The sequence below is a fragment of the Dasypus novemcinctus genome, chromosome 30, assembly GCF_030445035.2.
Source record: "Dasypus novemcinctus isolate mDasNov1 chromosome 30, mDasNov1.1.hap2, whole genome shotgun sequence".
Lineage (NCBI taxonomy): Eukaryota > Metazoa > Chordata > Mammalia > Cingulata > Dasypodidae > Dasypus > Dasypus novemcinctus.
The window spans coordinates 27,691,472-27,718,796 of record NC_080702.1 but is presented as its reverse complement, the minus strand read 5'-3'; the positions used below and the strand labels follow the sequence as shown (position 1 = coordinate 27,718,796).

Here is a 27,325-nt window from a genome sequence, read left to right as displayed (position 1 = left end):
AAAAGAGCAGCACAGTGAGCTCCTGTCCTGTGCCCCAGCCATCCCAAATGGGGTTAGATCTAACAAGGCAGGGCACATGGTGCAGACACAGAGAATTCCTGAACCTCAGCCCCTTCCCTCCCGGGATTACATCCTGTGAGGGTTTATATGAAAACCCATTTAAAATAGAGAACCAAAGGAAGGCATTAAACAAGCTGTAGGCCACAGTTTCACTCACCAATAAACTCCTGGCTGGCTCGCCAAATGTGTTACCAGATTTTATCTAGGTTCTTAGCTAAGCTGCAGAAATGAATTTCAAGAGCACGCTGATGCTGGGTGAGTTAGGTCAGTAATTTATTCAGGTAGGGAGGGAAGAGAAATGGGAGAAAATAACAGAGCAGGGGTCCCAGGTAGTGAGGAAGGGGATGAGATGGGATGAAGAGGGCTGATTTACAAGCTACAATTCCCCATTATAGGCTATAAATCCCCAGGTTTACTTGCGTGGCCACATGGCAGAGGAAAAATGGTGAGAGTGGCACACAGAGGGCAGGACAGGTTTGCAGGCCAACCGAGCAAGGCAAGAGAGCGAGCTCAAGCCTCCGGTTTGCTTTTAAATCGCTAATTATCCCACCCCCTTGCTAATGGCAGGGGAGGGGGTTCCAGCTGTTTGCTGTTTAGATTGAGTACCCCGCCCATCAATCCCTTAGTGAGGACCCAATGATAAGGTGTCTAGAGAACATGTGGCCTTTTCCTCGTTCCCAGAAAGAAGTCTTTGTTCTGGGTAGCAGAATCCCCGGGGGTGGGGGTCCTCCAGCAGCCATCTTGGGGGTTCCAGATTTCCACGTGGACTCCCTGTCAGGCTCCAGATCCGTCTATTAATTCCCTATCTCCAAGCCCACCATCCTTCAGAGGGGCCCCCCAGCTTCCCTCTACCACCTCTTCTCCACCCAGAGGCTGCAGGTGGCTTCTTAAAGTACAAAGCAGATATCGCTTCTCTGCTCAAAGTCCTACAAAATTCCTTAGCCTGCCCCCCCCCGCCCCCCAGCCTCTGCAACCTCATTATAACCTGGATAATCAAAGAGCCTCCATCCCCTGGGGGCCAGTCCCACCAACCAGATTCGGCCTTATAGGTTACTGTATTTTCTATTCCTCCACCCTGGTGTTGTAGAAGTCCTGAGAGGTTCAGTTATTTGAAAGGCCAGGACTCAGGAATAATTTTGGGGAAGGAAAAAGTCATTTATTTACGACCAGAGCTTCTCATTCAAAATCTAAGCACCGAATCAAATTTTGGGTTCCCTTTTATGCAGAAAAGATATAAGGGCGGACAGTTAAATGGTGCTTTCATGAAAGAAAACGACTTTGTTTGTTAGTAAGCGTTTGCCTGAGTACCAGAGAGTTTGTGAATTAATATATCGCCCACATTCCGTCTGGATGCAACTTGGAATACACATCCTTTCTGAACATTCAAAAGTCTAAAAGGCCTATATTACTTAATTGGATTTCTAGACACACTTGGATACAGAATTAGATCATTTGGCATTCATGCACAGGCTGTATTTTATTCCCTCTTCCAGGCCAAGCCCAAGTTCTTTCAAGCTTCGGCATCACTATTATCAGAGCCTCTCCTAGGAGACTGACCCCTATGTATATAGAGTTTGCATTGCTAACTTGTAGTCCCGGGACTGGAATCGTTGCCATGGCCACCAAGGGCAGGGCTGCAGCCTCTCACCGTCCCACAGGCACAGCTCAGGTTACCCACGACAAGATAAACAGCCCCCCACCCACAGCCCACATCACTGGGAGAGCCAAACGAACACGTGTGCAAAGTGGGGGGACCCAGGGCGGGCTGCAAGTGGCTGGTCCTCATCTGGGAAAGAAGACACCCCCCAAGAAGGTCCTGTGGCCTCCTTTCCAGCGTCGATACGGCCAGAGCTCGCCGTCCCTGAAACTCGGGAACCACCGTCCAAAGCGGACTAAGCGGTAGCGGAGACCACCCGCTCCACTGCAGTTAAAAGGAAGGCGCGCCGTTGCGCAGGCGCACTGCGACCCCGCCGCCGCGACCTGGAGTACGCATGCGCACAGAGAAGCTGGGTCAGGAGGCGGGGCCTGAGCGCGGGCCGCTCCGAGAAGACGGGTTTCCGCTTCCGCCGGAAGTCAGAAGTTGCTGCCTCCAGGTTGAACAGACCCGTCGCGAGGAGGGAAGGGGAGCGCAGGTGATGGGCGCGAGGGCGGGCGTTGGGGCCGGCCCGGGCTGTCTTCTACTCGGGGGCGATCGCGGGGCCTGGCGGAGGCGGTGGAGGCCCCGGGCCGAGCGTGCAGCCCGTCGGGGGGCTTGACTCCCCCGGGCTCCACCGCGGCGAGCGCGGCCGTTCGGGGGCCCGGCTCCTGCGGGCGGCCGTCGGCAGGCGACGCCGAAGTCCCGGTGAGCCCGGAGGGACGGCCCACCCGCCGCCGCTTGAGTCCCGGCGGGGTTGGGGGCTGGCCCCTCTGCCAGCCCCCGCCTTGGCGCGCCTGGGCCTCCTTCGTCACAGACGAGCAGGCCAAACCCCCATTCCCGGGGCAGGGTGGGGGGATCCGTCGCCGGCTTAAATAAGGGGATTCTGGATTTCCTTCCCGTAGCTTCTGATTCACCATACTTATTTATCCATTCAACAAGTAGCTATTGAGCTCTGCGTACTGGGGATTTCAGTAAGGGACAAAACAGACCAAAATCCCTGTCCACCGTGTCCCCCAGCTGACATCCAGTAGGACAAGATCTGGAGTTAGGCTCAGAAATCAGCAATTTTTTTTTTTTAGCACCCCCAGGTGATTCTGTTGCACGTGGTCCCAGGGCCAGGCTATTTCTCAAAAAAAAAAAGCTTATCCTGCCATGGGCCCTTTGCCCTGGCCATTCCCTCTGCCTGAATTTCTTTGCACGGCTGCCTTCTCGAACACCCAGAAGGTCTTTCGCTTTCCACCCTCATCTGAAGGCTCCACAAGCCTTCGCTCAACCTGTTAGTTTACTTGTGACGGGTCAGTCTGGCGCCCCTAGAATGTAAGTTCCACAAGAGCAGAAGCCTTGCTTGCCCTGTTGACAGCAGCGTTGCTGGGGTGTCGTGTAGGGCCTGGCATTCGTTCATCCATCCATTCATCCAGTAAATAGGTATTGAGGGCTGGCTCTGTGCCGGGAGCGATTCTTGGCTCTTGGGATACAGTAGTGAACAAAGGAAAAAGACAAAACCTCTGCCCTCGTGGGATTTACATTTGGAGGGCAGTGCATGGGGATGCTGAGAGAACAGTGAGGGGGCATTGACCGTGGAAATGAAGAGAAGTGGTCACATTTTGCATTCAGGAGGATCTCATCTTGATTCTTACCTTAATTCCATCTGCAAAGACCCTAATCCAGATGAGGTCACATTTTGGAGGGACCTTATTCACGTCATGACAACCTGGAAAGATGGAGTTGCTGTCGCCTGAGCTGGGGATGGCTATAGGAGGGTGGGTTGAGTTGTCCAGAGCGTGGTTTGTTAGATATGAAGTGGGGTGTGGCCGAGGCCGGTAGATGGACTTGTTTGCAGGTTAGGGAAAATGTCGCAGCCAGAGAGTTGAGAGTCGTCCAGGTAGGTCCTGAGCCCTGGTGAGCTCTCAGTAGGGGTGAGTGCAGACAGAGAGGAGAGGGGGCCCAGAGATCAGGTTCTCAGGCGCTGTCATCATTCACAGAGTCAAGTGAGGAAAAAGCAGCAGCAGAAGCTGGCAGGAGACCCAGTGAGGCAGGCCCCAGAGAGTGTGGGGTCCTGAGAGGCCCCGAAAAGGGTGGGAGGAGGGATCACCTGCCTCAGGTGCCCAGAGGAGCGAGGCCTGCCCCCCTGGGGTTGGAATTACCGCAGGCCTCTGAGCTGGAGGGGGGAGTGGAGAGAGAATGGGAGGGAGCATAGAAAGCACACCGTGCAGACAGCTTTACGCTAGAAAAGCCAGCAGAGAAAAGGGGGCGCAGGCTGGAAAGGGGTGAAGAGGTGGTTCCTTTGTTTATAGGATTGAAGAGGCAATAACGAATGCACTTGTTCTGATCCAGTAGAGAGGGAAAAGTTTGATCTTGCGGGAGAGAGGGCAGGAGATGCAGGGCACAAGTGAACAAAGCTTTTGCAGGGAGCACAGGCGTTCTTATGTAGCAATGCAGGGGGCTGGGCAAGTGGTTCTAGGGGCTTGCAGACGTCCTCTTCCAATTGCTTATGTTGACTTGGAGTTAGAAGCCCCCTCAGTTAAGGGGGGGGGGTGTTGTTACATAGAGCGAGATCAAGAGGAATGAATGGAACTCTGGCCTTCGTTTTGGGAGCCCCTGGCAGTTGGCTGACCTTGTCTGTCATGGAGGAATGACGTGGAAATCAGGGGCGGGGGGCGGGGGGGTGCTGATGGAAATGGTCAGGGTGGCTTCCCCCCCCAGCCCTCTCCAGGACCTCTGTCCCCGGGCTCCCCGTTGGCACCTGAAACCCAGCACTGTCCCCCACCGTCCTTCTGGACTTTGGGCTCCCCACGTAGGTGTCAACCGTCAGAGTAAGACCACCTCGTCCCCCTACCCATCAGCTCTGCCCCCCCAGCTGGGAGTGGTCCGTGAGGGTCCCTTCTCTCTGCACACTCACCCGCCTCGTTGACAGGCCTCCTCAGGCTCTCAGCTGCCTCCTGCCGCCCCCCCACCCCAGACAGTCCTGTCCTGGCTCCATCTCCACACCCACACTCCTCAGGCCCCTCAAAACCCCCTGCCCGTCCCTGCCCCGGCCTGGGCCCCACTGTGCTTGCTGCCCCTCTCCTAAAACGCTTGTCCCACTTCTTGGCCAGAACAGACTCCCCGGCTCCCGAGCAATTGGGCTCTGCCCCACCCTGCATGGCTGCCCTCCCGGTGTGGGCGCCGGCCTGGGCGGGCCAGGGCCCAGGCTGAGCACCTGCTGCCCTCTGCTCCTTCTGAGATAGCAGCAGCCGCATGTCTAGTTCATGGACGGGGAAACCGAGGCCCCAAGAGCTTCAGTAACCTGTCCCTGGGGTCACACAGTGAGCGGGAGAGCCCGGCTCAGAACCCAGGACGCCCGGCGCCTGAGCCTGCCTCGAGCGCCCCGAATCGCCTGCCTGCCTGCAGGCGGGGCCTGGGCCCTCCGAGGCTGGGGTGCAGGCCCCGTCGGGGAAGGCCCTCCCCGCCCAGGGACTGCTGCCTGGCCCCCTGCCCGGCCTGCTCCTCGAGCCTGGAGGCTGGGGGGCCGCGTGGGTCCCGCCGTCGCCGACTTCCGCCCCCGCCCCGTCCCTCCCACAGGCCCACCCTCCCGCGGACATGGGGCGCCGAAAGTCGAAACGGAAGCCGCCCCCCAAGAAGAAGATGACGGGCACCCTGGAGACGCAGTTCACCTGCCCCTTCTGCAACCACGAGAAGTCCTGCGACGTGAAGATGTGCGTGGGGGGTGGGGCCGGCCCGCCCGTCTGGGGGGGCCCCCCGCGGCCCCCGCTCAGGCCTGGCATCTGCCCCTGACTCGCGGATGGGGGGCGGGCACCCGCAGGCCTCGGCGCCCACCAGCTCTCTCCCCCGCCCCCGCTGCAGGGACCGAGCCCGCAACACCGGCGTCATCTCCTGCACCGTGTGCCTCGAGGAGTTCCAGACGCCCATCACCTGTATCCTTGGGCGAGCCGCCCGCAGGGAGGCAGGGCGCGGGGCAGGGGTCCGGCCGGCGGGTGCAGGGCGGGGGAAGGGAGCCGGTGCCACCAGACGCCCTTGACCGCGGCGCCTCAGACCTGTCAGAGCCCGTGGACGTGTACAGCGACTGGATAGACGCCTGCGAGGCGGCCAATCAGTAGCAGCACGGAGGACCCGCCCCCCGCCAGCCCCGCCCACCGCGGAGCTGGGCCCCCCCCCCCAGTGGGTCCCAAACCAGAGACATTCCAGGGGGCCTGGGGGGTGGGTCCAGGGCTGTGCCAGCCCTCTGCCTGTGGGTGGAGCCGGGGTGCTGTGTGAGTGTGTGCGCCCAAGGGGCCGGGCTGGCCCCACTTGGCCCCGAGAGCCCCCGACTGGCCCCCCCCTTGGTTCAGGGGCCCCGACCCCGCTGGAACCAGCTTCCTGGCGCCCCTGGGCAAGCGGAGGCCCAGGCGCCTCACCAGCACTTGCCCGTTTTAACTGGACCTGCCGCCCTCCTCCCCGCCTCCCCAGGCCCGCGGCCGCAAGGCGAAGCTGCGGTCCCACAGGCCTCCACAGGCCTCCGGGCCGGGCCCTGGCGGGGGGCCGCCCGCCCCACGTTCACCAGAGGCCTCCCTTCACCCCTAGCTGCTTTTGTAGAGGGCCGGGCCGGGGACAGCCGACAGCCACAAGCCCTTCAATAAAGCAGTGGACGCAGAGCCCTGGCTGCCGGCGGTTTCCTGGGCTGCCCGGGGTGGGTGCGGGGAAGGCAGGGGCATCTCGGGGGCTGGGGCTTTCAGAGGCTGCCCAGCGGCCCCCCCGGGCGGTGGGATTTGCTCGGTCCTTCAAACCGTCCAACATTTATTCCCTCGTCGAGTATTCAGGGTGAATGGGGCGGTGCTGAGGGCTTGGGACACTGATGGGCCCGAGTGTGGCCAGGCGAGGACCAGATCACAAGGCACAAAGGCACAGGGGGAGGCTTCCTGGAAGGAGGGCCCCGAGTGGGGTCGCACTGGAGGCCAGGCACTTCTCAAGCCTTGCCCGTGTCACCCCACATCCCCCCAGCAGTCCCGTGAGGCAGCTGCTGCGGCGACCCCCGCGCCAGCAGCCCGGAAAACGGGGGCCAGGACGGGAGGTCACTGGCCCAAGGTCCAGGCGGGACTTGAACCAGGGAGCCTGGCTCGGGGCCCATGTTCCCTCTTCCTCAGCAGTGAGACCCTTGCGGGGAGGAGGGTGCAGCCGAGGGGAGCAGCCCGCTGGCCATCAGCCAAGTGTGGCCGTGGTAGGGGAGGGTAAGGGCCCATAGAAGGGGCTTGGACGCTTTGGGGAGCAGGGGGAGGTGTCTCGGAAGGCTGGGGGTGGGGGCCAGGGCCGCACGATGCCCGCAGAGGGCCTCAGAGGTGGTGGGGTTGGGGTCAGCTCTCCCACCTGGCCTTAGCCTGGGCAGCAGGTGACCTGGGACGGTGGGAAGGGTGCGCGCCTTCCTCTCGGGGCCACACAGGGCCACCAGATGGGGAGCTCAGCACTGCGCCGGGACACGCCCTGGCCAGACCTCTGGGCTGGCGAGCGCCCTCCAAAGCCCACCCTGCCCTGCCGGGCCCGTCCCTAGCGTCTCCCCCCTCCCCCAAGGCCCCAAGAGATGTCCCCTGGCCCTGGCAGGAGCCGGCAGTCATGGGCAGGCGCCCAGGTGGGGGAGGCCGGGTGCGCCTCGGAAGGCCATTGGGAAGGGGGGCTCCTCCAGCGCCGTGGGCCCCTCCCCCGCTGCCCTCCCACCCCAGCCTCCCCGGCCAGTGCTAATATGGTGCTGTTTTCCCCAGGAGCAGGGCCCCGGGCCAGGCAGGGAGCCTTCTCGGCCCAGCTTCCCGCGCCAGCAGCCCTGGGGAGCAGGGCGCGCGGCAGCCGGGCCAAGCGCGCCGGGAATCCGGTTTACGAGGCCCCGGGGGCCGCTCGTCCCGGTGCGAGCCTGGCTTCCGGTGTCTGCCCCCCGCAGGTCCCCGCGTTCCAGCCCCATCCCCTGCCCTGGGGAGGCGCGGGGACACGGTCGCTCCGCGCCCCATCCGGATCGCCGCACCCTGGCCTCGGAAGCTCGACAGTTGGCGGCTTCCAGGCAGGGTGGCCGGGGCCCACCCCGCCAGGGACATGAGTCCCAGGTCCCAGGGTCCCCTCTGACGCGCGGGGAGGCTGGCGCCCTGCCCACAGACTCTCGGGAGCCCTGGCCCTCAGTCTGGAGTTGGGGCTTGGCCCTTGGAAAGGGACACCACACCCTCTTCCCCCAACCCCTGCCTTCAGAGCAGCCGTTCCGTGGCCGGTCAGTGGCGGGATCTTACCCTGAACCCCGCCAGCACCTCTCCCCAGGTTGCTCCCCCAAGCCCCTCCCTCCTCTCCCACAACCCAGGGTGAAAGGGCTCGCCACAGGACCCCCAGAGCTCGGGCTCCACACTGCACACCCCCCTGATGTAACCCCAGGCTGCTGGTGGACACAGACCCCCGGGGAGGGGAGGGGTCCCGACACAAGCAGGGGCCGGTGCACACCAGAGGGTGCGCGCGCACCTCCTTTTACGTGCATGTATGTAGTGCACGCGTGGGAGGATTTGCGTGTGAAAGTGTGGGAGTGAGTGTGCACGCCCGAGACTGCAGGGAGAGGGGGCGGGTGGGGTGAGCCCCGTGGGGTCACCGTCCGCATTTAGCCAGCGGCCAGGAGGCTGTGTACGGGCGTGTAGGAGCATTTTCACTCGTGGATCCCAGGGAGGGTGGCGAGCACGCAGATGAGGGTGGCGGGAGCGCATCCGAGCCCGGTGGGTGCCCATGAGCCGGAGCCCCGGGGGCGCAAGACAGAGCCCTCCCCCGAGGCCTCGGTGATTCCACAGCGTTTATTGTGCTCCAGTGAAACAGATCTACAAAGTGCTTGCTCCAGGCGCCGCCACGTCCACGCGCGCCGAGGCGCCGCCAACCAAACCGCGTGCGTCCGCTGGGCCTCTGGGCATGCAGCTGGCTCCCACGGGGGGCGCCCGAGCGGGGGAGCTCTGGGGACTTCGCTTGGGTGGGGGGGGGGAGCTTCTGGTCCTGGGGGCACCCACCTGGGAGCGAGTGGGGGGCTGGGCAGCCGGAATAGCCTTGCTCAGTGCGTCCTCTAGGGGGGGCTGTGGGGAGCCCCCCCCGGCTCTAGGTCGGACCCTGCAGCGCTGCATGGACGGGGAGGACCCCCTTTCTCCGCGCGGCCCTCCCAGCCTGCTCTCCCCAAACTCGAACCCTGCGGGCGGGTGCCAGGGGGAGCCGGCGGGGCGGGGGACGCCGTGCAGGGGGTGGGGGGCGCCCTAGGCCGAGTTGTAGTAGTTGTGCAGGTGGTGGTTGGGGGCCGGCTCGCCCAGCTCCAGGTCCTCGGGCGTCAGGCAGTACTTGGGGTCGTAGACCTGGCGCGGCAGCCCGTACACCGTCATGCCCCGCTGCGACGCGCCCTTGTTGCTGCCCATCTGCAGGCTGACGTTGAGCGTGTCGCAGTGCTCCATGCCCAGCGCGGGCTCGAAGATCTGCCGCTTGGTCCCGGGCGCCGTCATGCCGGCCTGCAGGGGGCGCCGCGGGGGCGCGCGTCAGCGCACGCGCATCCCTCCCCTCACGCCGGCCTGCAGGGGGCGCGCGCCGGCGCACGCGCGTCCCTCCCCTCACGCCGGCCTGCAGGGGGCGCGCGCCGGCGCACGCGTGTCCCTCCCCTCATGCCGGCCTGCAGGGGGCGCGCGTCGGTGCATGCGCGTCCCTCCATGCCGGCATGCAGGGGGCGCGCGTCGGCGCATGCGCGTCCCTCCCCTCATGCTGGCCTGCAGGGGGCGCCGCGGGGGCGCGCATCAGCGCACGCGCATCCCTCCCCTCACGCCAGCCTGCAGGGGGCACGCATCAGCGCATACGCACGCGTCAGCGCATGCCCGTCCCTCCCCCATGCCAGCCTGCAGGGGACGCCGTGGGGGCGCGCGTTGGCGCATGCGTGTCCCTCCCCTCATGCCGGCCTGCAGGGGCGCCGCGGGGGTACGCGTCAGCGCATGCGCATCCCTCCCCCATGCCGGCCTGCAGGGGACGCCGCGGGGGCGCGCGTGAGCGCATGCGCGCCCTCCCCCCCACTGGCGCACCCCGCAGGCGGCCTCCGGGCGCACCTGGCTGGCACCCTTATTGGTGCCCATCTGCAGGCTGATGGTGGCCTGGTCCAGGGGCTGGTCCGTGCCCAGCTTGGGGTCGTAGAGGTGGCGCCGGGTGCCGTAGGCCGTCATGCCCTGCTGGCTGGCGAACTTGTTGGTGCCCATCTAAGCGAGGCAAGGGGGACACTCACCACCCACCCACCCGGCACGGCCACAGCCCCCACCCCGGGGCTCCGTTGGCACCCTCGCATCACAGACGGGAAACTGAGGCCCACAGAGGGCCTCCCACTGGCCCCAGGGCCCGACTTCCGGGGCTCAAGGCCCATCCTGGCCCATGGGGTCGCTCCTCCTGGCCTCAGTTTCCTCCCCTGCGTAAAGGGGCTGACACCACCAGCCCCGGCCCCGCTTGGGCTCCTGGAGGATTCGTTGCGTTTGGGTGGAGAACGGGCTTAGCCCCGGGCCCGGCGTCTGCTTTAGCGAATGCCATGCCCCGCTGTCCCCAAAGGCGGCCTGCAGGGACCCAGGGGCCCTCCCCGCCTGCGCCTGAGCTCCGCACGGACCCAGGCCCGTGAGGGGGTGATACCTGCAGCCCGATGATGTTCCGCCCTTCTCGCAGCTTCCCGGGCTCAAACTTCCTCTCCTGCTTCTCCGCATACTTCACTCCCACATTCACCTTATTTCCTTTCGTCTTCGCCTGGGGAGGGCCAGGGAGCGCCTGGCCTGCTGAGTCCTGGCCGAGGCGCCCCAGACCCCCCCCTCCCCAAGCTGCGCTCCACCTGGACCCCACTCAGGGTTGAACTGTGTCAAACCCCAAAAGGTTAAGGGGCAGCCCTGAGCCCCGGGGCCTCCGAATGGGACCTCCTTTGGAAACAGGGTCTTTGCAGATGGAATGAGACAAGTCATATCAGGTCCTCCTCCAGTTGGGTAGGGCCTTAATCCCATAGGCCAGGGGGTCCTTAAGAAGGCCAAGATGGGAGCAAAGAAGCCAAGAGGTGCCTGGGGCCCCCACAAGCCAGCAGAGAGGAAGGAAACAGATTTCTCTCTAGAACCTTCGGGCAGCACGGCCGGGCCCACCCCTCGATTTCAGACTTCGGGCCCCCGGACCTGGGAGACCAGACGTTTCGGCTGCGTGATGCCGCCCCCCGTTTTCCTCGTTCCGGTAGCCCCTTAGGAGCCCAAGACTTCCCGCTTGCCTCCCAGCCCCGGGGGGCCCCCAGCCCACCCTCCCCGACACTCACCATGCTGGCCAGCGCCAGGAGGGTGGACTGCACCTGTGTGTGGTTGGTGTTCTCAAACAGGTCGTTGGCCTCGAAGATGTCGTGGGGCTTCACCCCGTACTTGGTAATGGCCTTGATGAAGTTGCCGATGTTCTCCAGCTAAGGGGGAGCAGGCAGCGTCAGCTGTGGGAGGGGCGGGGAGGGGAGGACGGAGGGCAAGGGGTGTGGGAGAGCTGGCGTCCGGGCTCACCTGATGCCAGTTTTGGGTCGACTCGTTCACCTTCTTCACAGAGCCCGGCTGGAGCTTATTAATGAACCTAAGGCGCACAGCAGAGGGGCGTGAGAAAAGGGGTCCCCGCGACCCACCCCCATCCAATCCCTCAGCAAGTCCTTGGGCTCTGCCTGCTAAGTGCAGCCAGAGCCCCCACTCCTCACCACCTGCACGGCTCCCACCCTGGATGGAGCCATCGGCGCCTCTAGCCTTAACCACGGACCCCCAACTTCCACCTCGTCCCCTACAAACCAGAGGGACCTTTTTAAAGACAAACCCAGTTACTCCCCAGTGCAGATCTCCCCTTGCCTTCAGAATGAAATCCCGAATGTACCTACACTGAGAAGGACACCAAGGCCCCGTGGCACCCTTGAATGCCTCAGGACATTTGCACTGACTCTCCGCTCACATATCCTCAAGGCTCCTCCCTCACTTCCATCAAAGCTGCTACTCAAACGTTCATTACTGTCTCCCAAATGCCTTTCCAGACCATTCTACTAAAAATAGCAGGAGAGTGTAGGAGTGGGGCATACGGGAATCTCCTATATATTTTTTTTTAATGTAGCACTTCGTGTGATCTAGGTATCTTTAAAAGAAATAACAAAAAATATATGTCAAAAAAATAGCAGCTCTGGCCCTCCCTTCCCCGTCCCCTGATTGACTTCTCCATAGCCGTCACTGCTATAGGCAAGTATGCACTTTTCTAATTCTCAGTTTGCCATTGATCCAGCTGTAGGGAAGCAGGAACTGTTTGGTCACTGTCCCCAGGGCAAAGACCAGTGCCTGGCACACAGCAGGAGCTCCCGAAACGCTTCTTGTGTGAATGAATGAATGAATGAGCGAAGGAGCAGGCCAGGGGCTCTGTACTCTTTGACCCAAGTCTCCAAGGTACCCCAACTCACCACCCCTTGCCCATGGTGGGAGGTGGGGAAACAAGAACACACACCCCCACCTCCACCAGGGACAAGGGCCACTGCTGCCCGCAGCCTTTTCGCTGCGACCTCTCTTTCTTGGGGCCCAGAGGGGCTGGGCCTGGCTAGCACAGTGCTTAAGACTCCACAGGCTGGAGAAACAGAATATGGATTAGGTGGACTTACTGATATTCTACTATGGAACTATTGTGACTAGTGATGGAAGAAGTTGTAGCATTGATGGGGAGAAAGTGGCCACAGTAGCTGCTGAGGGCAGGGAGAGGGAAGAAGAGATGTGATGTGTGCGCATTTTCAGGACTTGGAGTTGTCCTGAATGATATGGCAGGGACAGACGCTGGACATTGTATATCCTGCCACAACCCACTGAATGGACTGGGGGAGAGTGTAAGCTACAACGTAAACTATAATGCATGCAGTGCAGCAGTGCTCCAAAATGTATTCACCAAATGCCATGAATGTGCCACGATGATGAAAGAGGTTGCTGATGTGGGAGGAGTGGGGTGAGGGGGATGGGGGGTATATGGGGACCTCCTACTTTTTGAATGTAACATTTAAAGAGAAGTAAAGAAGGAAGAAAAAAAAAGACTCATCATTCTTCTGCTTTGGGCTGAGACACCGGGGCCCCGCGGGGCCGTTCTTTCCCCCACGCAGCCTCAGTTGTCCTGGTCCGTCAAATGGGCACGGTGATCCTCTGCCACCCCAGAGGTGGTGGGTCTGACGTGCCCGGACAGCTCCGGGCTCGCGGGCGCTGGAGGGGCCGGTGGGGGGAGCAGCCCAGGGTGGGGCCCGAGCCACGAGCGCCCCCACTCACTCGCAGAGAATAACGCCGTCCTTCAGGCCATCCATGAACTTGTTACCGATGCGGCGGCCGGTCACCCCCTCGATCCACTCTCGAAGCTCCTGCTCCCGCTGGGGGTCGTACTTCTGGGCCAGCTGGGGGGGGGGGGCACGCAAAGAGACGGTGGCGAAGACGCGGTGGGCGCTGGACTTGGCTCCCTGGGCCTGACCTAACTCGGCCCTACCCAACTAAGGCCATTTGTGGGGGGACTGGACGGGGGGGGGGGGAACTCGACGGGGTGGGGGGGTGGGGGCTAAAGAGCAGAGCCAAGGTGGCACCTGCCCAGGGGGCCATTCCAGGCATTCTGAGGTTTGGCACCGGGTGAGGCGAGGGGGGCGGGGGGGGGGGGGACACGCCTCCTGGTTCCCCCTCCAGGCCAAACTTGGGGCTCAGCTCCCTTCGGCCCTGCCCCTTTCGTCCCCCTGTCCCTCCGCCCACCACGCCGAAGGAAGGAGGACCCCCTTGCAGGGGGTGCTGCTGGGACAACTGTGTCCTTTTCTCACCATCTCACCACCATCTCTTGGGGGGGGTCTCTGGCTGACCGGGGACGGGGGCTTGTCCTTATCTTACCTCCGAGCCCATGTGTGTCACTATTTCTCTCTCTCCCTGTCTCAACTCCTCTGTCCTTCTGTCCCCCCCCTGCTCCATCTGTCTTTCCTCTGCCCTGTCCCCATCTCCCCAGGGGACTTTTCTGGCTGCAGGTGGGGTCAACGCCCTAACGCCCAGATGTCCCCCACTTCTGACCACTGACCCTCAGGCCTCTGTCTCCCTCTTGGGGTGCAGGGTCCCTACCTGGGGGCCAGGGGGAGGGGCCGCTCAGCCTCTCCATCCCTGACTCCCTCTTATTTCTGCAGCCGTCCAGCCTCCCCCCAGCCACGTCTGGCTCCCAATGGCTCCGTCTGCTGCTCCAGTCCCACTCTGCCCTCCTCGCTTTCTCCAGAACTTTCGGCCCTGGGGAGGGGGGAGGGGTCGGGCTGCCCCTTCTCCCCCGGAGGGAACTGGAGGGGGCTGTGCGAGGGGCGGCCCCCTCACCTGGCCCGGGCCCTGGCGCCCCCCTCCCCAGCAGCCCGGCTTTATAAAGCAAACCGGCCCTTATATAGCGCGGCCCCGCGGGCCGGGCTCCCCGAGGCCGCCTTATATGGCGCGGCGGCTCCGCGCGCGGTGCAGGGGCCGGCGCTGGGGGAGGCGGGGGCACCGCGCTGGGACCCGGCTCCCCAGGCCGCGCCCCCGCCCCCCACCCGCCCCCTCGCCACCTCCCCCCCACCCCCCGCCCGAGTCCCAAATCCCGACTCCTCGCTGGGGGACCCCTGGGAAAAGCCACCCTGAGCCTCAGTGTACCCGCCTGTCAAATGGGGTCGGGGCTCCCCTCTCTCCCCACCCCCCCGCGCCGGGAGGGCTCAGGGGGGGAGGATTCCAATGCGGCGGGGGCGTCAAGTTCCTGTCGTGGAGAAACTGACCCCAGGGTCCCAGCTCTGCACCTACCGGGCGCCTGCCCCTGGCCCACCTGCCTCTCCTCTCGGAGCCTCAGTTTACCCACCTGTCGGATGACAACGATGTCACGTGGGAAACCCCCCCACGCTCGCAGCGCCTGCTGCTTCCCTCTCCCCCATCACACACATAGCAGCTCCCATGCTTTCTGGGCCTCGCCTCCCAGGATCCCCGGCTCCCCAGCGCTCCCCAGTTTATTTGGCAGGCCAGGGGTGGGGGTGGGGGAAATCAACAAGTGGGCACCGCACCCCCCTCCCGGAAACACAAAGGGGTTAACAGAGGGCCCTGATCAGGTGGGGATCCCTTTCTCTGTGACTGCCTGCAGTGTCGGGGTGAGGGGGCGCCCTAAATCGCCACCCCCCCCCCAAGAGGAGCCGAGGGCGCTGGGATGCTCAAGATGGAGAGAAGGCAGCCCCTCTCCCCGCCCCGTCCCCCTTTCCCTCTTAGATTCCCAGGCACATGGGACAGGCAGGAGAGAGGGTTCAGGGCACCCCAAGTGCGGGGCTGGGCTGCACCCCCCCCCCCCCCCGGCCCTACCTTGTTTTTGACCTCAGCCGACAGCCCGTAGGCGGGGCCTCGGTTGAAGTGTGCAGAAGACATGCCGGCCGGTGGGCTGGGGACCGGGGGACCGCGGTGGCGCCGACCCGAGGACCGTTTGGCGGCAGCCTGGAGCTCCCTCTGCACGGTCCTCCCTCCTCACACGTTTTTGAAGCTCCGGAGGCACCCGGGCCTCTTCCAGGGCCGTCCCATTGGCCGCGGGGGCCTGCCAAGGGGCGGGGCGACCCCTCCTCGGCCAGCCCCCCCCCCCCTCGTGATGTCAGGGCCTTGGTATTGGGAGCTGATTATGTCATTGTTTCCACCTAAGGGGGCGGCCTGGGCTATTCCCCGGGGGGCCGGGGGGCCAGACAGACGACAACCAGTCCCCCCACTCCTGCCCACCGGCCCGCGGGCCTCTGAGTCCCCTTGTCCCTTGGGCCAACTCGCCAGTGCCTCTGAGGGCCCCTCTCTCCAGCCCTGAGACAGGACAGCCACCGGGGGAGCAGAGCGAGCCCTGTCCTGGGTTTCACGCCCGATGCCAACTGTCGGTAACCTTGGGCAAGCCTCTTGCCCTTCTCCGAGCCTCTGTGGTCACATCTGTAAAATGGGCTAAGGACAGAGGATGAGGTGGGGAGAAAAAGGGATTAGCCTTCCGACGTGCCCAGCGCAGTGGCCGGCTCAGGGGGAAGGACTCGGGCCCCAGCCTGCCATCTGCTGAGGCTCTGGCACCCCAGGAGTCCTGTCCCTTCTAGATAACCCCTGGGACCCAGGCCGTGGACACCCCTCTGTGTCCCTGTCCCAGTCCAGGCAGGCCTGGGAGAGGCCCACGCAAGCCAACCCGACTTGGTCAGCTCTCACGCCAGGACCACAGGGGCCGAGGACGTGCCACTTAGGTCCCACCCCACGTGAAGGACATGCTAAGGGCACGGCTGGGACGTGGCCGATGTCACAACCGCCCAGATGTCAGGCCCTGTCCTGGTCGCACGTCTTAATCCCCAAAAGACCGTAAGAGCTGGGCGCTGTTGTTCGACAGATGGGGAAACTGAGGCACGGGGGGGGAGGTTAGAGTCACGTTCCCAGAGTCACCCAGCTCGCCAGGGGCTGAACCCAGGCCCCTGTTCCTAGTGCTCTTGGGGACGGCCCTGGACATTTGGGCACGTTTAGCAACAAGCTAGGATTAAGCCCTCTGGATGTCAGAGGGACTTCTGCACGCCCTGTCAGGACAACCCAAAACGGTGGCAGACACGGCCAAATGCCCCCCCGCCGGGGGACCGACTCCCCCCCCGTTGAGGCAGCAGGCAAACGACAAGTTGGGGGCGTGGAAACGACGTGTCCAAGAGTCACTGAAATACATCCAACGAGGCATGGATGGGTGCCACCTGGGTGCACGCGCTGTCATCAGTGCTCTGGACCTACGGACGCAATCCTCTCGCGACAGCCCTCGACCGACGCCGGGTCAGCCCATGATGGGAAAAGTGAGACCCAGAGCGGCTAACCCACGCGGCGGCGGTGGCGGGGCCGGGATTCGAACGCGCGGACTCCGGGCTCCGGCCGGCGGCCGGCGGGCCGAGCGAGCGCTACCGCGCATGCGAGGACCGCCGGCGCCCCCTGGCGGCCGGGGGGGGCGGGGCCCGGGCGGCGGTGACGTCACGCGCTGACTCACTCGGCCCCGCCCCCTGGTCGGCGGCCGCTTGGCCATTTATAGCAGCCGCGCGGGCTCTGAGGTCATAGCCCAGGCACGACGGGGGCGGGCTGGGGGGGGGGGCTCTCGGCGCCCCCCGCCACGGGGCAGCCCTGGCTGGGTCAGGCTCGGCCCCCCCCCCCCTTCTGAGTCACCAAAGTGGGTCTCCCCCTTTGTCACTCTGTGCCTCTGAATTGGCCTGGCTCCCTGCTTCCCTGTCTCTGTGGCTCTGGGGGACGAGGCTGGAGGCAGAGACGGGGGCTCTCAGGGCCACCCCCCGATCCCATCCCGCCGCCTGAACCCCGGGGCTCCCGGATCTCTGCCTGCTGGTGTGCATTGCCCTCCTGGGCTCCAGTCGGGCACTTCCCAGGCGCCAGCGCCTCTGTGCCTCAGTTTCCCATCGAAATGAGAAGTGGGGAGTGGGGGGGGGGGGATAAATAAATCTTAAAAAAAAAAAAAAAGAGAAGTGTGGGGTCTTGTAAGAAATTAGGGTTCCCCCGAGGGTGGCGGGCAGCCACCTCTGCCTCCCCCTACACTGGGGTTCCCTAAAACCTCCCCGACTCTAAGAATTGTTTTATTTTATTTTATTTATTTTATTTTATTTTTAACCATAAAGAGTACATTTTATTTAGTATTTTCCCCTTTTGGTCAAGTTCTTTCTCCAAATGCATTGCTGATTAACCGTGTTGAGATTCCCTTGGTACCAGGGAGGCTCATCCCTGGGAGTTATGTCTCACATCAGGGGGAAGGTAAGGTGAGTTTCTTTGCAGAGCTTGGCTTAGAGAGAGGACACATCTGAGTAACACCTTTTCAGGTGGCAACTCTTAGGCATTCATTAAAGAATCGTTTTAAACACACACACTTCTGGATCCGCACCTGCCCCTGCTAATCCCGGGCAGCTCTGCCCTGCCAGCCCCCTCCGCGCCTAGCTTGGCCCCCCAGCGGGGGCCCTTATTCACAATTGCTTCCGTTTCAGGAGCGCCCCCTCTGTCAGGCCCCGAACCAGACACAATCGCATTTAACCCTCACCGCCGCCCTCGCGAGGTGGAAAAACCGGACCTGCTTTCTCCATCGGGGAATTCAAGGCTCAGAGAGGCCAAGCTGCTCTCCCGAGCTCCTGCTGATCCTTCCAGGCGCGGTGTTTTCGTTTGCTTGTTTGTTTGTTTTTAGGAGGTAGCGGGGATCGAACGTGGGACCTCGTACCTGGGGAGCAGGCGCTCAACCACTGAGCTACTTCGGCTCCCCAAGGCTTGGTTCTTGGATCCAAAACATGCTCCCGCCTCAGGACCTTTGCACTAGCAGTTCCTCCCGCCTGCAGCCCAGGATGCCTGCCTCGCCTCTCCCTCGCTTTGCCTACGTCTCTGCTCAAATGTCACCTCCTCAGGGAGGCCCTCCCTGCCCACCTCCTCTAAAATCATACCATCCCCCGCCCCCAGACTGTAAGAGGGCAGGCACCTGCGCTGACAGCGGGTAGTTTAGCCATAAAATCTTTTAATTAAAAAAAAATAGCCCCCGCCACCCTTTATCTCCTTGCCTGCTTTCCTTTTCTTCTTCTCATCTCCAGACATAGGAGACACGTATTTGCTTGTTACGTCCTTCATCCCACAAGAAGAGAAACTCTGTGAAGGCAGAGAGGGGCTTTGACTGTGGGGTTCAAACCCACGTCTAGCTGAAATATTGAGGCTTAATCACGCACAAAGGAATTGCATAACATCCCAGCACCTCCTGGATGGACGGAGGACAGCTGAGGTGGGGGGGTCTCCTTTTCGTTTCCATTCCTCCCCTCCCCCGAAGAGCAATTGGGAGGGAGGGATGGGGGCGGGTGCTGAGGCGTCAGTTTTTCTACACCATTCTACAGCTACCTGCTCCCCTGTCCAGGCTTGAGCTTTGCAAGGAGACGTGTCGTGGGAACAGGTATCTGGATGAACAACTGAGCTTTCTAAGAGAGTGGACAGGTAACTGCAGACTAGCACAAGTCAGAACATTTGACAACATGCTGTGCTGGGGAGCTGCTGGTGGGGAGGTGTGGGCGGTTTGTTGATTGGTTTCAAAATGACAGATGTCCTTACCTTCTGAACCAGCAAATCCTCTTTGGAATATTCCCAAGAAGTTCAGTTGTAGGTGTGAAGATTGGTATATGTGTGAGAGCCTTGTAATAACTTTGCTTAACAATTCACTCCCTAGATCCATTAAGAGGGGACAAATGAGACAGACAGACAACACTTTGTTTTGATTAACTAAAGGCAGCTTGAAACTGTGGTAAAGAATGGGGCTTCCCAATCTATGTTATGTGGGTTTGGAACATGTCCTGGTGCTTCCTGGCTGTGTGACCTCGGACAGATACCTTAACCTCTCTGTTCCTCCTATAGAAAATGGGACTGTGAATACTGCCCACTTCCTAGACTTGATTGTTTTTTACTTTCTATTTTAAGATCACTTTAGCCTTACAGAGAAGTTGCAAAATAGAGCTGACGTCACCATCCTACAATTCCCCCACTTAAGAGTTTAACCTTGGTATGATATTACTAACCAAATTCCAGGATGCATTCGGATTGCTCCAGTTTGCAAAAAATCCCCCGCCCCATGACCTTTTTTTTTTTTTCTATTCCAGGATCTCTCATTACCTTTGTCTCCTCAGTGTCTTCTGGGCTGTGGAAATTCCTCTGCCGCTTTTTTGAAGAGTTATTTGGTAGACCGTCCCTCCATTTGGTCGCCTGACACACAGTCTAATAATCTGACAGAGGGTTTTGCCAGCCTGTGAACCGAAGCGGCCACGCGCGCTTCCCAGTCCCATCACAGCAGGGGTGCGTGAGGGACCACTGGTAACTTTAGCCTGGGTGCAAGGTAGGGTGATGCCTGCCAGGCTTCCGCTCTGCAAAGGTGCGATTTTTCAGAGTTGTTTCAAGGACTTTATTGTACAGAGCCTATGTGCGCTGTGTTGATAAATACCTAAAATATGTAAATCGCCTGGGTTCCACTCAACTATTCTGGAAGGATAAGAAAGAAAAGTAAGAACGGTGGCTGCCTCCAGAGTTGGGGGGGGACGCTGGGAGGTCTGGGGGCCGGGTCAGCGTCCCGCCCCCCTCCCACGCGCGCCTGCACCCCAGCCCTGGCCGAGCAGAACGAACTACGCCTGCGCGAGTTTTAGGCAGCGCCCAGCAGAGGGCAGTGGTGCGCCCGGCGCGGCCCACGTGGCCGTCAACGTGCGGGGGCGGGGGGATGCGAGCCCTCCAGGCTCGGCAGCCGATTGGCTCCAGCGCCCCTCGGCTCGGCCAATCACAGGAGTCCCGCCGAGGCGGATGTGCTGCGGCTGCGCAGAAGCCTTGGGGCATCCTAAGAGCCTGTGGTTTTTTTTCTCTCCCGCCTGCAGGCGGGTTCCCTGCGTCTCCAGGCCGGGGGACAGCAGAAGTGGCTTTACCGGGCCAATTAGCCCTTGCTGCCTATGCTAATCCGCCTAGGCTAAGAACAGCCTAAAACTGGGACTTTCTTTCTTTTTTTTCCTTTTTTTTTTTTTTTATGTTACATGAAAAAAATATGAGGTCCCCATATGCCCTCCACCCCCCTCACCCCACTCCTCCCATAACCACAACCTCCTCCATCATCCTGGGACATTCATTGCACTTGGTGAATCCATCTATGAACACCGCCGCACCTCATGGTCAATGGTCCACATTACAGTTTATGCTCTCCCCCATTCCACCCAGTGGGCCATGGGAGGACATACAATGTCCAGTAACTGTCCCTGCAGCACCACCCAGGACATCTCCAAGTCCTGAAAATGCCCCCACATCACATCTCTTCTTCCCATTCCCACCCTCAGCAGCTACCATGGGTACTTTCGCCATCTCAGTGTTAAATTTACTTCCACTACTAATCACATTAGTTCCAGAATAGAGTATCAGTAAGTCCACTCTAATCCATACTCTATTCCTCCATTCTGTGGACCCTGGGATGGTTGTGTCCACTCCACCTCTATATCAAGAGGGGGCTTAGATTCCACATGGATGATGGATGCAGTCCTCCTGCTTGCAGTTGTAGGCACTCTTGGCTCCCTGGTGCGGTGGTTGACCTTCTTCACCTCTGTGTTAGTTGAGTGGGGTAAGTCCAATAAACCGGAGTGTAGGAATTGCAAGTCTGTTGAGGCTCAGGGCCTGGCTATCACATGGACGGTCCAGAGATTCAGGTCCCCCAAGTATACACTAAACCCCAGCGCCAACCACAGGTCCGGTAAAAGTGACAGGAGAGGCTTGTGAACAAAGATCATGCCTGAGTCCAACTCCATCACACTCAGGGCCACACACTCTAAAGTAGGGCAACTGACATGGCACTGAACTCCATCTGAACTGGGGCTTTCTTTGCCGAGAAAGGCTATGCCCACCCAATCTGACCTCATCTCTGCCCTCATTCCCCCTCAGTTCACTCTGCTCCAGCCACACAGGCTTTCTGTGGGGGCGTTGCCTGCGCCCAAGGTGTACCCCGAAATAGCCAGTTCACTGATCTCTTTCAGGTGTTTGCTCAAAGACCAATGTCACAGCGAGGCTTTTCCCGACCACCCTTTTTCAAACCACATCTTCTCCCTTTCCCTGCTTCATTTTTCCCTATGTGATTTTTTTGTTTTTTTAAGCAGGCTTTTAGAGTATATCATTTTCTTAGTTTCCTAGGACTGCCATAACAACGTGCCACACAAACTGGGTAGCTGAAAAACAACAGAAATGTATTGCCTCACAGTTCTAGAGGCCGGAAGTCAAAGCAAGGTGTGGGCAGTGCTTTCCTCTCTCTGAAGGCTGGAGAGAAGCATCTGTTCTCTGCCTCCCTCCCGGCTTGTGGTGGCCCCGGGCACTCCCCCGTTCCAGGCAGCATAATTCCAGGCTCTGCGTCTGATTTCACAGGGCTGTCTCTTTCTATTTCTGTCTGTCTCTGTGTCCAAATTTCCTCTTCTTAAAAGGACACCAATTGGGAGCAGATATGGTTCAAGCAGTTGGGTGCCTGCTTCCCACATGGGAAGGTCCGGAGTTCAGTTCCTGGCACCTCCTAAAACAAAACCAAAAACAAACAACAAGTAAAAGGACACCAATCATATTGGATTAAGGGTTCACCCTACCTCCGCGTGACCTCATTTTAACTTAATTCCATCTACAATGACGCTATTTCCATAGAAGGTCACATTTACAGGTATGGGGGGGGTTAAGACTTCAGCACATTTTGGGGGAGTCCCGTTCAACCCATAACAATCATGCATCCAGAAAAGTGTGCAACTTATTGCCCAATGAATCATTTATCACATTGTAAACTTTTCTAGCAAGCTGCTACATAAAGCAAAATGCGCAAATCATAAACAAGAGCTGGGTGAAAATTTACATATGGACACACCCATGCCATCGCCACAGGGCACAAGCTATAAAAAATATTTCTAGAGAACATGGGTCTTTTATCTGTGTCCCCCACTGGAATGTCAGCTCCCCAGTGTCAGGAATCTTTTTTTTCATTCCCTCCCTGCTGTTACCGTCTTCTCACCGTTAAACCACAGCCTGAAAATCCCACAGAACTTCCCAGGCAAGATGGCCCCATCTGGGCACGCACAGATTTCATCTCACTAACCCCATGAACTCTTTTTCAGCCACATGTGTTTTCATATTATTTCATATCTCAATGTATGTACATTCAGAAAAGCTGTGCTTTATCAAATGGAAGAGTCCAAAATGCAAATCTTTGGTCTAGAAAGAGAGAGTATGTCCCAGTATGGATGTGAGATGGAAGAATCTAGTGATGTGTGTGGATAAAACATAGGTGAGGTAGTTTTAGTTAAATCAAATAAAGCTATATGAGGAAAAAAAAAAAAAGGAGTGCCTGGCATGAAGGGGGCACACAATACACACCAGTCGGATGAATCCGAGCCTTCTCATGGCAGGGTGGGCACAGCCCCGGGCTCCTATGAACCCCCCACACACAACTGCAGTGACCTATGGTCTGTGGTTAACAGCAATATTGTAATATTCTTACATCCATGCCTAAGAGGCACTATGTTGACAACGGGGGTATGGAAAAAGTGTGCCAAATGTACACTACACCATGGCTGGTGTTAATAGTCTGGTGATATTATCTCATAATCTATAACCAATATGTGGTGTGTTGGTGAAGAGGTGAAATGTGGAAAGTCTACACATGTGCAAGATTGTTCTGCAAGTTCACAAGCTCTGTAATAAAAATATATTTTTAAAAATAGGGTGAGTTGGGGGAAAATTGACCAGAGGTAAGATATGGATTATAGTTAGCTGTAATATTTGGTTGATGCCCTTGCATAGTTTGAAACATTTGTTTTACAACAAAGCAAGGTGTTGGTGGAGGGGTGATGTATGGGACCCCTACAGGATGTCAGGCATGTTTATTTTGTAAGTTCATAACTTATACTATACACTTATTGTTTATATATGTTCATGTATGAGTGATATACTTCAATAAAAAATATATATTAAAAAAGAAGTTGGGAAGCGGATTTAGCTCAACTAATAGAGCATCTGCCTACCACATGGGAGGTCCAGAGTTCAAACCCAGAGCCTCCTGACCCATGCGGTAAGCTGGCCCACGTGCAGTGCTGATGCGCGCAAGGAGTGCCGTGCCACGCAGGGGTGTCCCCCGCGTAGGGGAGCCCCACGCGCAAGAAGTGCACCCTGCAAGGAGAGCCGCCCCATACAAAAAAAGTGCAGCCTGTCCAGGAGTGGTGCCGCACACACAGAGAGCTGACACAGCAAGATGACGCAACAAAAAGAGACACAGATTCCCGGTGCCGCTGACAAGAATGCAAGTGGACACAGAAAAACACACAGCAAATGCACACAGAGAGCAGACAACTGGGGGGAGGGGGAGGGGAGAGAACTAAATAAAAAATAAATCTTAAAAAAAAAAAGTTGGGAGCAGCTGTGGCTCAAGCAGTTGGGCTCCTGCCTCTCACATGGGAGGTCCTGGGTTTGGTTCCCAGTGCTTCCCAAAGAAGACGAACGGAGACAATGAGCAGAGGGAGCCATCTGGGTGGGTGTGGGGGGATATATACACATAAATATAGTGCTTGACCACCAAAGTTTAAATAAAATAAAATCTAAATTTTGAAAAATGTTTGAGGGCAAAAAGAAAGAACTCACTGTCCTCATTGAGCTTATGGTAGTAATTTCCAAGCGTGGTAAGTGCCGTGAAGAGAATAAAAGAGTGACGTGGAGCACAAAGGTGCACCATTAGCTGAGGCGACGGAGGCAGGAAGGGATAGGGGCAGGAGGACTAATTCCCTGCTCTTAATAATAATGACGACGACTCCTCTCCACTGAGCACCTCGTTCCTTAAATGATCTTACTTCCTCCTCAACACAGAGGCAAAGACTGAGGCACGGTGAGAGAATGCCAGGAGTCCCAGGACACGGCTGAAAGAGGAAGGGCTGGGATTCCAAGTTAGATCTATTGGGCTCCCAAACTGTCGCCCGGCGTCTTGGTTTCCTAGGCTGCTGCAAGCAATCCCCGCTTAAACGATGGGAATGCATTTGCTCAAGTTGTGGCTGGGAAAACGTCCAAGTCAAGGCACCATCAAGGCGATGCTTTCTTCTGGAAGAAGGGCCACCCTTGGCTCCTCTGTCACGTGGCAGAGCATGTGGTGGCGTCTGCTGGTCTCTCCCGGATTTCGTTGCTTTCCACTTTCTGCTTCCATGGCTTTCTCCCACAAGCTCCGTATTCATTCCATTTATAAAGGACTCCAGTAACAGGATTAAGTCCCATCCTGAACGAGGTGGGTCCCGCCTTAAATGAAGTAGCCTCATCAAAAGATCCTACTTGGGAAACGGACTTGGCCCAGTGGTTAGGGCGTCCGCCTACCACATGGGAGGTCCGCGGTTCAAACCCCGGGCCTCCTTGACCCGTGTGGAGCTGGCCCACGCTCAGTGCTGATGCGCGCAAGGAGTGCCGTGCCACACAGGGGTGTCCCCCGCGTAGGGGAGCCCCACGCGCAAGGAGTGCGCCCCGTAAGGAGAGCCACCCAGCATGAAAGAAAGTGCAGCCTGCCCAGGAACGGTGCCGCAGACATGGAAAGATGACGCAACAAAAAGAAACACAGATTCCCGTGCCGCTGACAACAACAGAAGTGGACAAAGAAGAAGACACAGCAAAACAGACACAGAGAACAGACAACCGGGGGGAGGCGGGGAGAGGAGAGAAATAAATAAATCTAAAAAAACAAAACAAAACAAAAGATCCTACTTATAATGGGTTTAGGGCCACAGGAATGGATTCGGGGAAGTTGACTTGGCTCAGCTGATAGAGCACCCGCCTACCACATGGAAGGTCCAGGGTTCAAACCCAGGGCCTCCTTGACCCGTGTGGAGCTGGCCCATGTACAGCGCTGATGTGCGTAAGGACTGCTGTGCCATGCAGGGGTGTCCCCCGCGTAGGGGAGCCCCACGCACAAGGAGTGCGCCCCATAAGGAGAGCCGCCCAGCGCGAAAAAAGCGCAGCCCGCCCAGGAATTGTGCCACACAAACGGAGAGCTGATGCAGCAAGAGGACGCAACAAAAAGAAACACAGATTCCCGGTGCCACTGACAAGAATTCAAGTGGACACAGAAGAACACACAACGAGTGGACACAGAGAGCAGATAGGGGAGGGGAAGAAGGGAAGAGAAATAAATTTTAAATATATATATCAATCAAACACCAAGTGTTCATAACACCTTAAAAAAAAAAAAAAAGAAAGAAACCGACTTGATTTAAGAACCTGTTTTCCTGGGGGTACAAACAGCTTCAGCCCACCACACTCAGTAACCTAAATACACTGTGTAGGCTTGAAAGGCGCGAGCGGGGTGGTGGTGAGATATCTTGGGGTGTCTGCAGGGCTTTTTCCAGGCAGCAGCAGGAGTCAAAGAGAGAAACTACAGTGGCGACACAGGAGCATCCGACCCCCCCATTTCCAGAGACTCAGGGCCAGGTCTGGGCTGCAGCAGGGATCTGAGGTGGGCCGGGAAGGGTTGGGGTCCCACCCACTGGACCCCAACTCCGATAGAGCAGGCAGTCTGAGGCATCAGCTGCGGTCCACACAGGGGGTGTCCCTGGCACCCTGGCCAGCTCCGCTGGGAGGCTGGAATGTGCTTGGCTGGCCCGTCAGGCTCCTGGGCTCAGCCAGGCTCCTTCTGGAAAACTCCCCGGAGGGCTCCCTTTCTCACCCAAACGCCCACGGGAGGGTCCTGCCCCAAACCATCCTGGGGGCGCCGGGGTCCCACAAGAGGGCAGAGGCTGCAGCGGGGTCTGCCTGCCAGCTGCCTCAGCCAGGGAGCTGGACTCGAAACTGGAGAGGGGCGGGGTCAGGCTTGGCCCCGCCCCTGCCTCCCACTCGGCCCCGCCCCTTCTGCCCAGAGTCCCGCTCAAGGAGCTGGCGTGGGGTCCCAGACACTCACAAGAGCACTGGACCCCCCAGGAGCCCGTCTGGAGCAAGGCCAAGTCAGGGGGTGGAACCATGACGCCGACCCCACCCTGCGGCCACATCTGTGCCGCAGGCCCCTCCTCTGCCCTATTGCCAGGCCCCCCAGGGTCACTGTTCCCCTAGGCGAGATGATTATCCACGATCACGGGCTGGTGCCCTCGGGAGGGCAGAGGGACCCAAATGGGTACCTAGACACTGCAGCAGGGGATGCAGCTGTCTCTGGGTAGGCACTGGCAGTGACACATACAACCACAGAAGCAATATACAAGGAGTGGTGGGAGATGCAATCAGAGAGAGAGGCACCATGGCCACCAATAGACAAAGACCCACGCGTGGATGGCGTGGGACCCGTAGACACGCGAGTCAGGTGCAACAACAGACACACACAGGGTTGTATACTGGCACTGACACACCCACGGCGGGGAAGAGTCACATCCGTGCAAGTCAGGGACACACAGGGTTCAACTGGACACGCACTGTCACCAGCACACACTGACACAAATATTCACAGATGATCGGACACGAAGTGTCACAAACACACACTGACGGATGGACACGCAGCCATGTCCACGGACTCCCCCGACGTCAGAGACGGTCACACACTTGTCAGGGTCTGACCCGTCACGCCATGGCCGGGACAGTCAGAATCACCCACAGTCAGAGAGCCACACGGGGGGGGGGGTCGCGAAGGCTGTCACGCCCCCGTGCAGTCACAGACCCACTCTGGGAGTCAGACACACAATCACACCCAGAGACAGACACGGCCTGTCCCGCACACACGGACCTCGACGGTGGGACACCATTGCTACTGCACAAGTCAGACACGTGTGAGATGTCCCCAACACGGACATTGACCCACGGGCGTTCAGACACGTGATCACACGCGCCTGAAGGCACAGGAGCAATCACGGGTGTGTTGACATATCTACTGCCAGCTCTTTAGAGTTGTGGGACAGGTACACACACATGCCAGGGTCGACTCTCCCATTATTCCAATAAATGGCAGTGCTGCATAGACGAACTACTCAGTTAAACCTCAGGTAACCCGATGAGGTGACGTATTATAATTGCCCCATTTCACAGGCGAGATCATCGAGGCACAGGGCGGGCCAGCTCCCCCCCAGGGGGCCTAGAACTGTGCCTGGCAGAGAGTGGGCGCTCAATACAAGTGTGTTGCCCG

The 27,325-nt window shown here is 59.2% G+C and overlaps 2 protein-coding genes and 1 long non-coding RNA gene across 3 annotated transcripts; 1 reads left to right on the top strand and 2 right to left on the bottom strand.

Annotated features, from left to right (window-relative positions):
- Positions 1 to 2,083: 2,083 nt before the first annotated feature.
- On the top strand, positions 2,084 to 6,327 carry ELOF1 (elongation factor 1). Its single transcript, XM_058290553.2, has 4 exons — positions 2,084 to 2,192; positions 5,258 to 5,391; positions 5,540 to 5,610; positions 5,729 to 6,327. The coding sequence occupies exons 2-4, from the start codon at positions 5,276 to 5,278 to the stop codon at positions 5,791 to 5,793; spliced, it is 252 nt and encodes an 83-aa protein (XP_058146536.1). The 5' UTR covers positions 2,084 to 2,192; positions 5,258 to 5,275; the 3' UTR covers positions 5,794 to 6,327.
- A 2,137-nt stretch (positions 6,328 to 8,464) lies between these two features.
- CNN1 (calponin 1) lies at positions 8,465 to 15,182 on the bottom strand. The gene is made up of 7 exons (XM_058290552.1): positions 15,016 to 15,182; positions 12,964 to 13,085; positions 11,200 to 11,266; positions 10,971 to 11,108; positions 10,316 to 10,426; positions 9,751 to 9,897; positions 8,465 to 9,168 (listed from the first exon to the last, which is right to left on the bottom strand). The coding sequence occupies exons 1-7, from the start codon at positions 15,076 to 15,078 to the stop codon at positions 8,923 to 8,925; spliced, it is 894 nt and encodes a 297-aa protein (XP_058146535.1). The 5' UTR covers positions 15,079 to 15,182; the 3' UTR covers positions 8,465 to 8,922.
- A 3,030-nt stretch (positions 15,183 to 18,212) lies between these two features.
- On the bottom strand, positions 18,213 to 19,755 carry LOC111759705 (uncharacterized). Its single transcript, XR_002793605.2, has 3 exons — positions 19,321 to 19,755; positions 18,766 to 18,876; positions 18,213 to 18,315 (listed from the first exon to the last, which is right to left on the bottom strand). It is a non-coding gene; the product is annotated as an uncharacterized lncRNA (long non-coding RNA).
- Between the last annotated feature and the right edge of the window lie 7,570 nt (positions 19,756 to 27,325).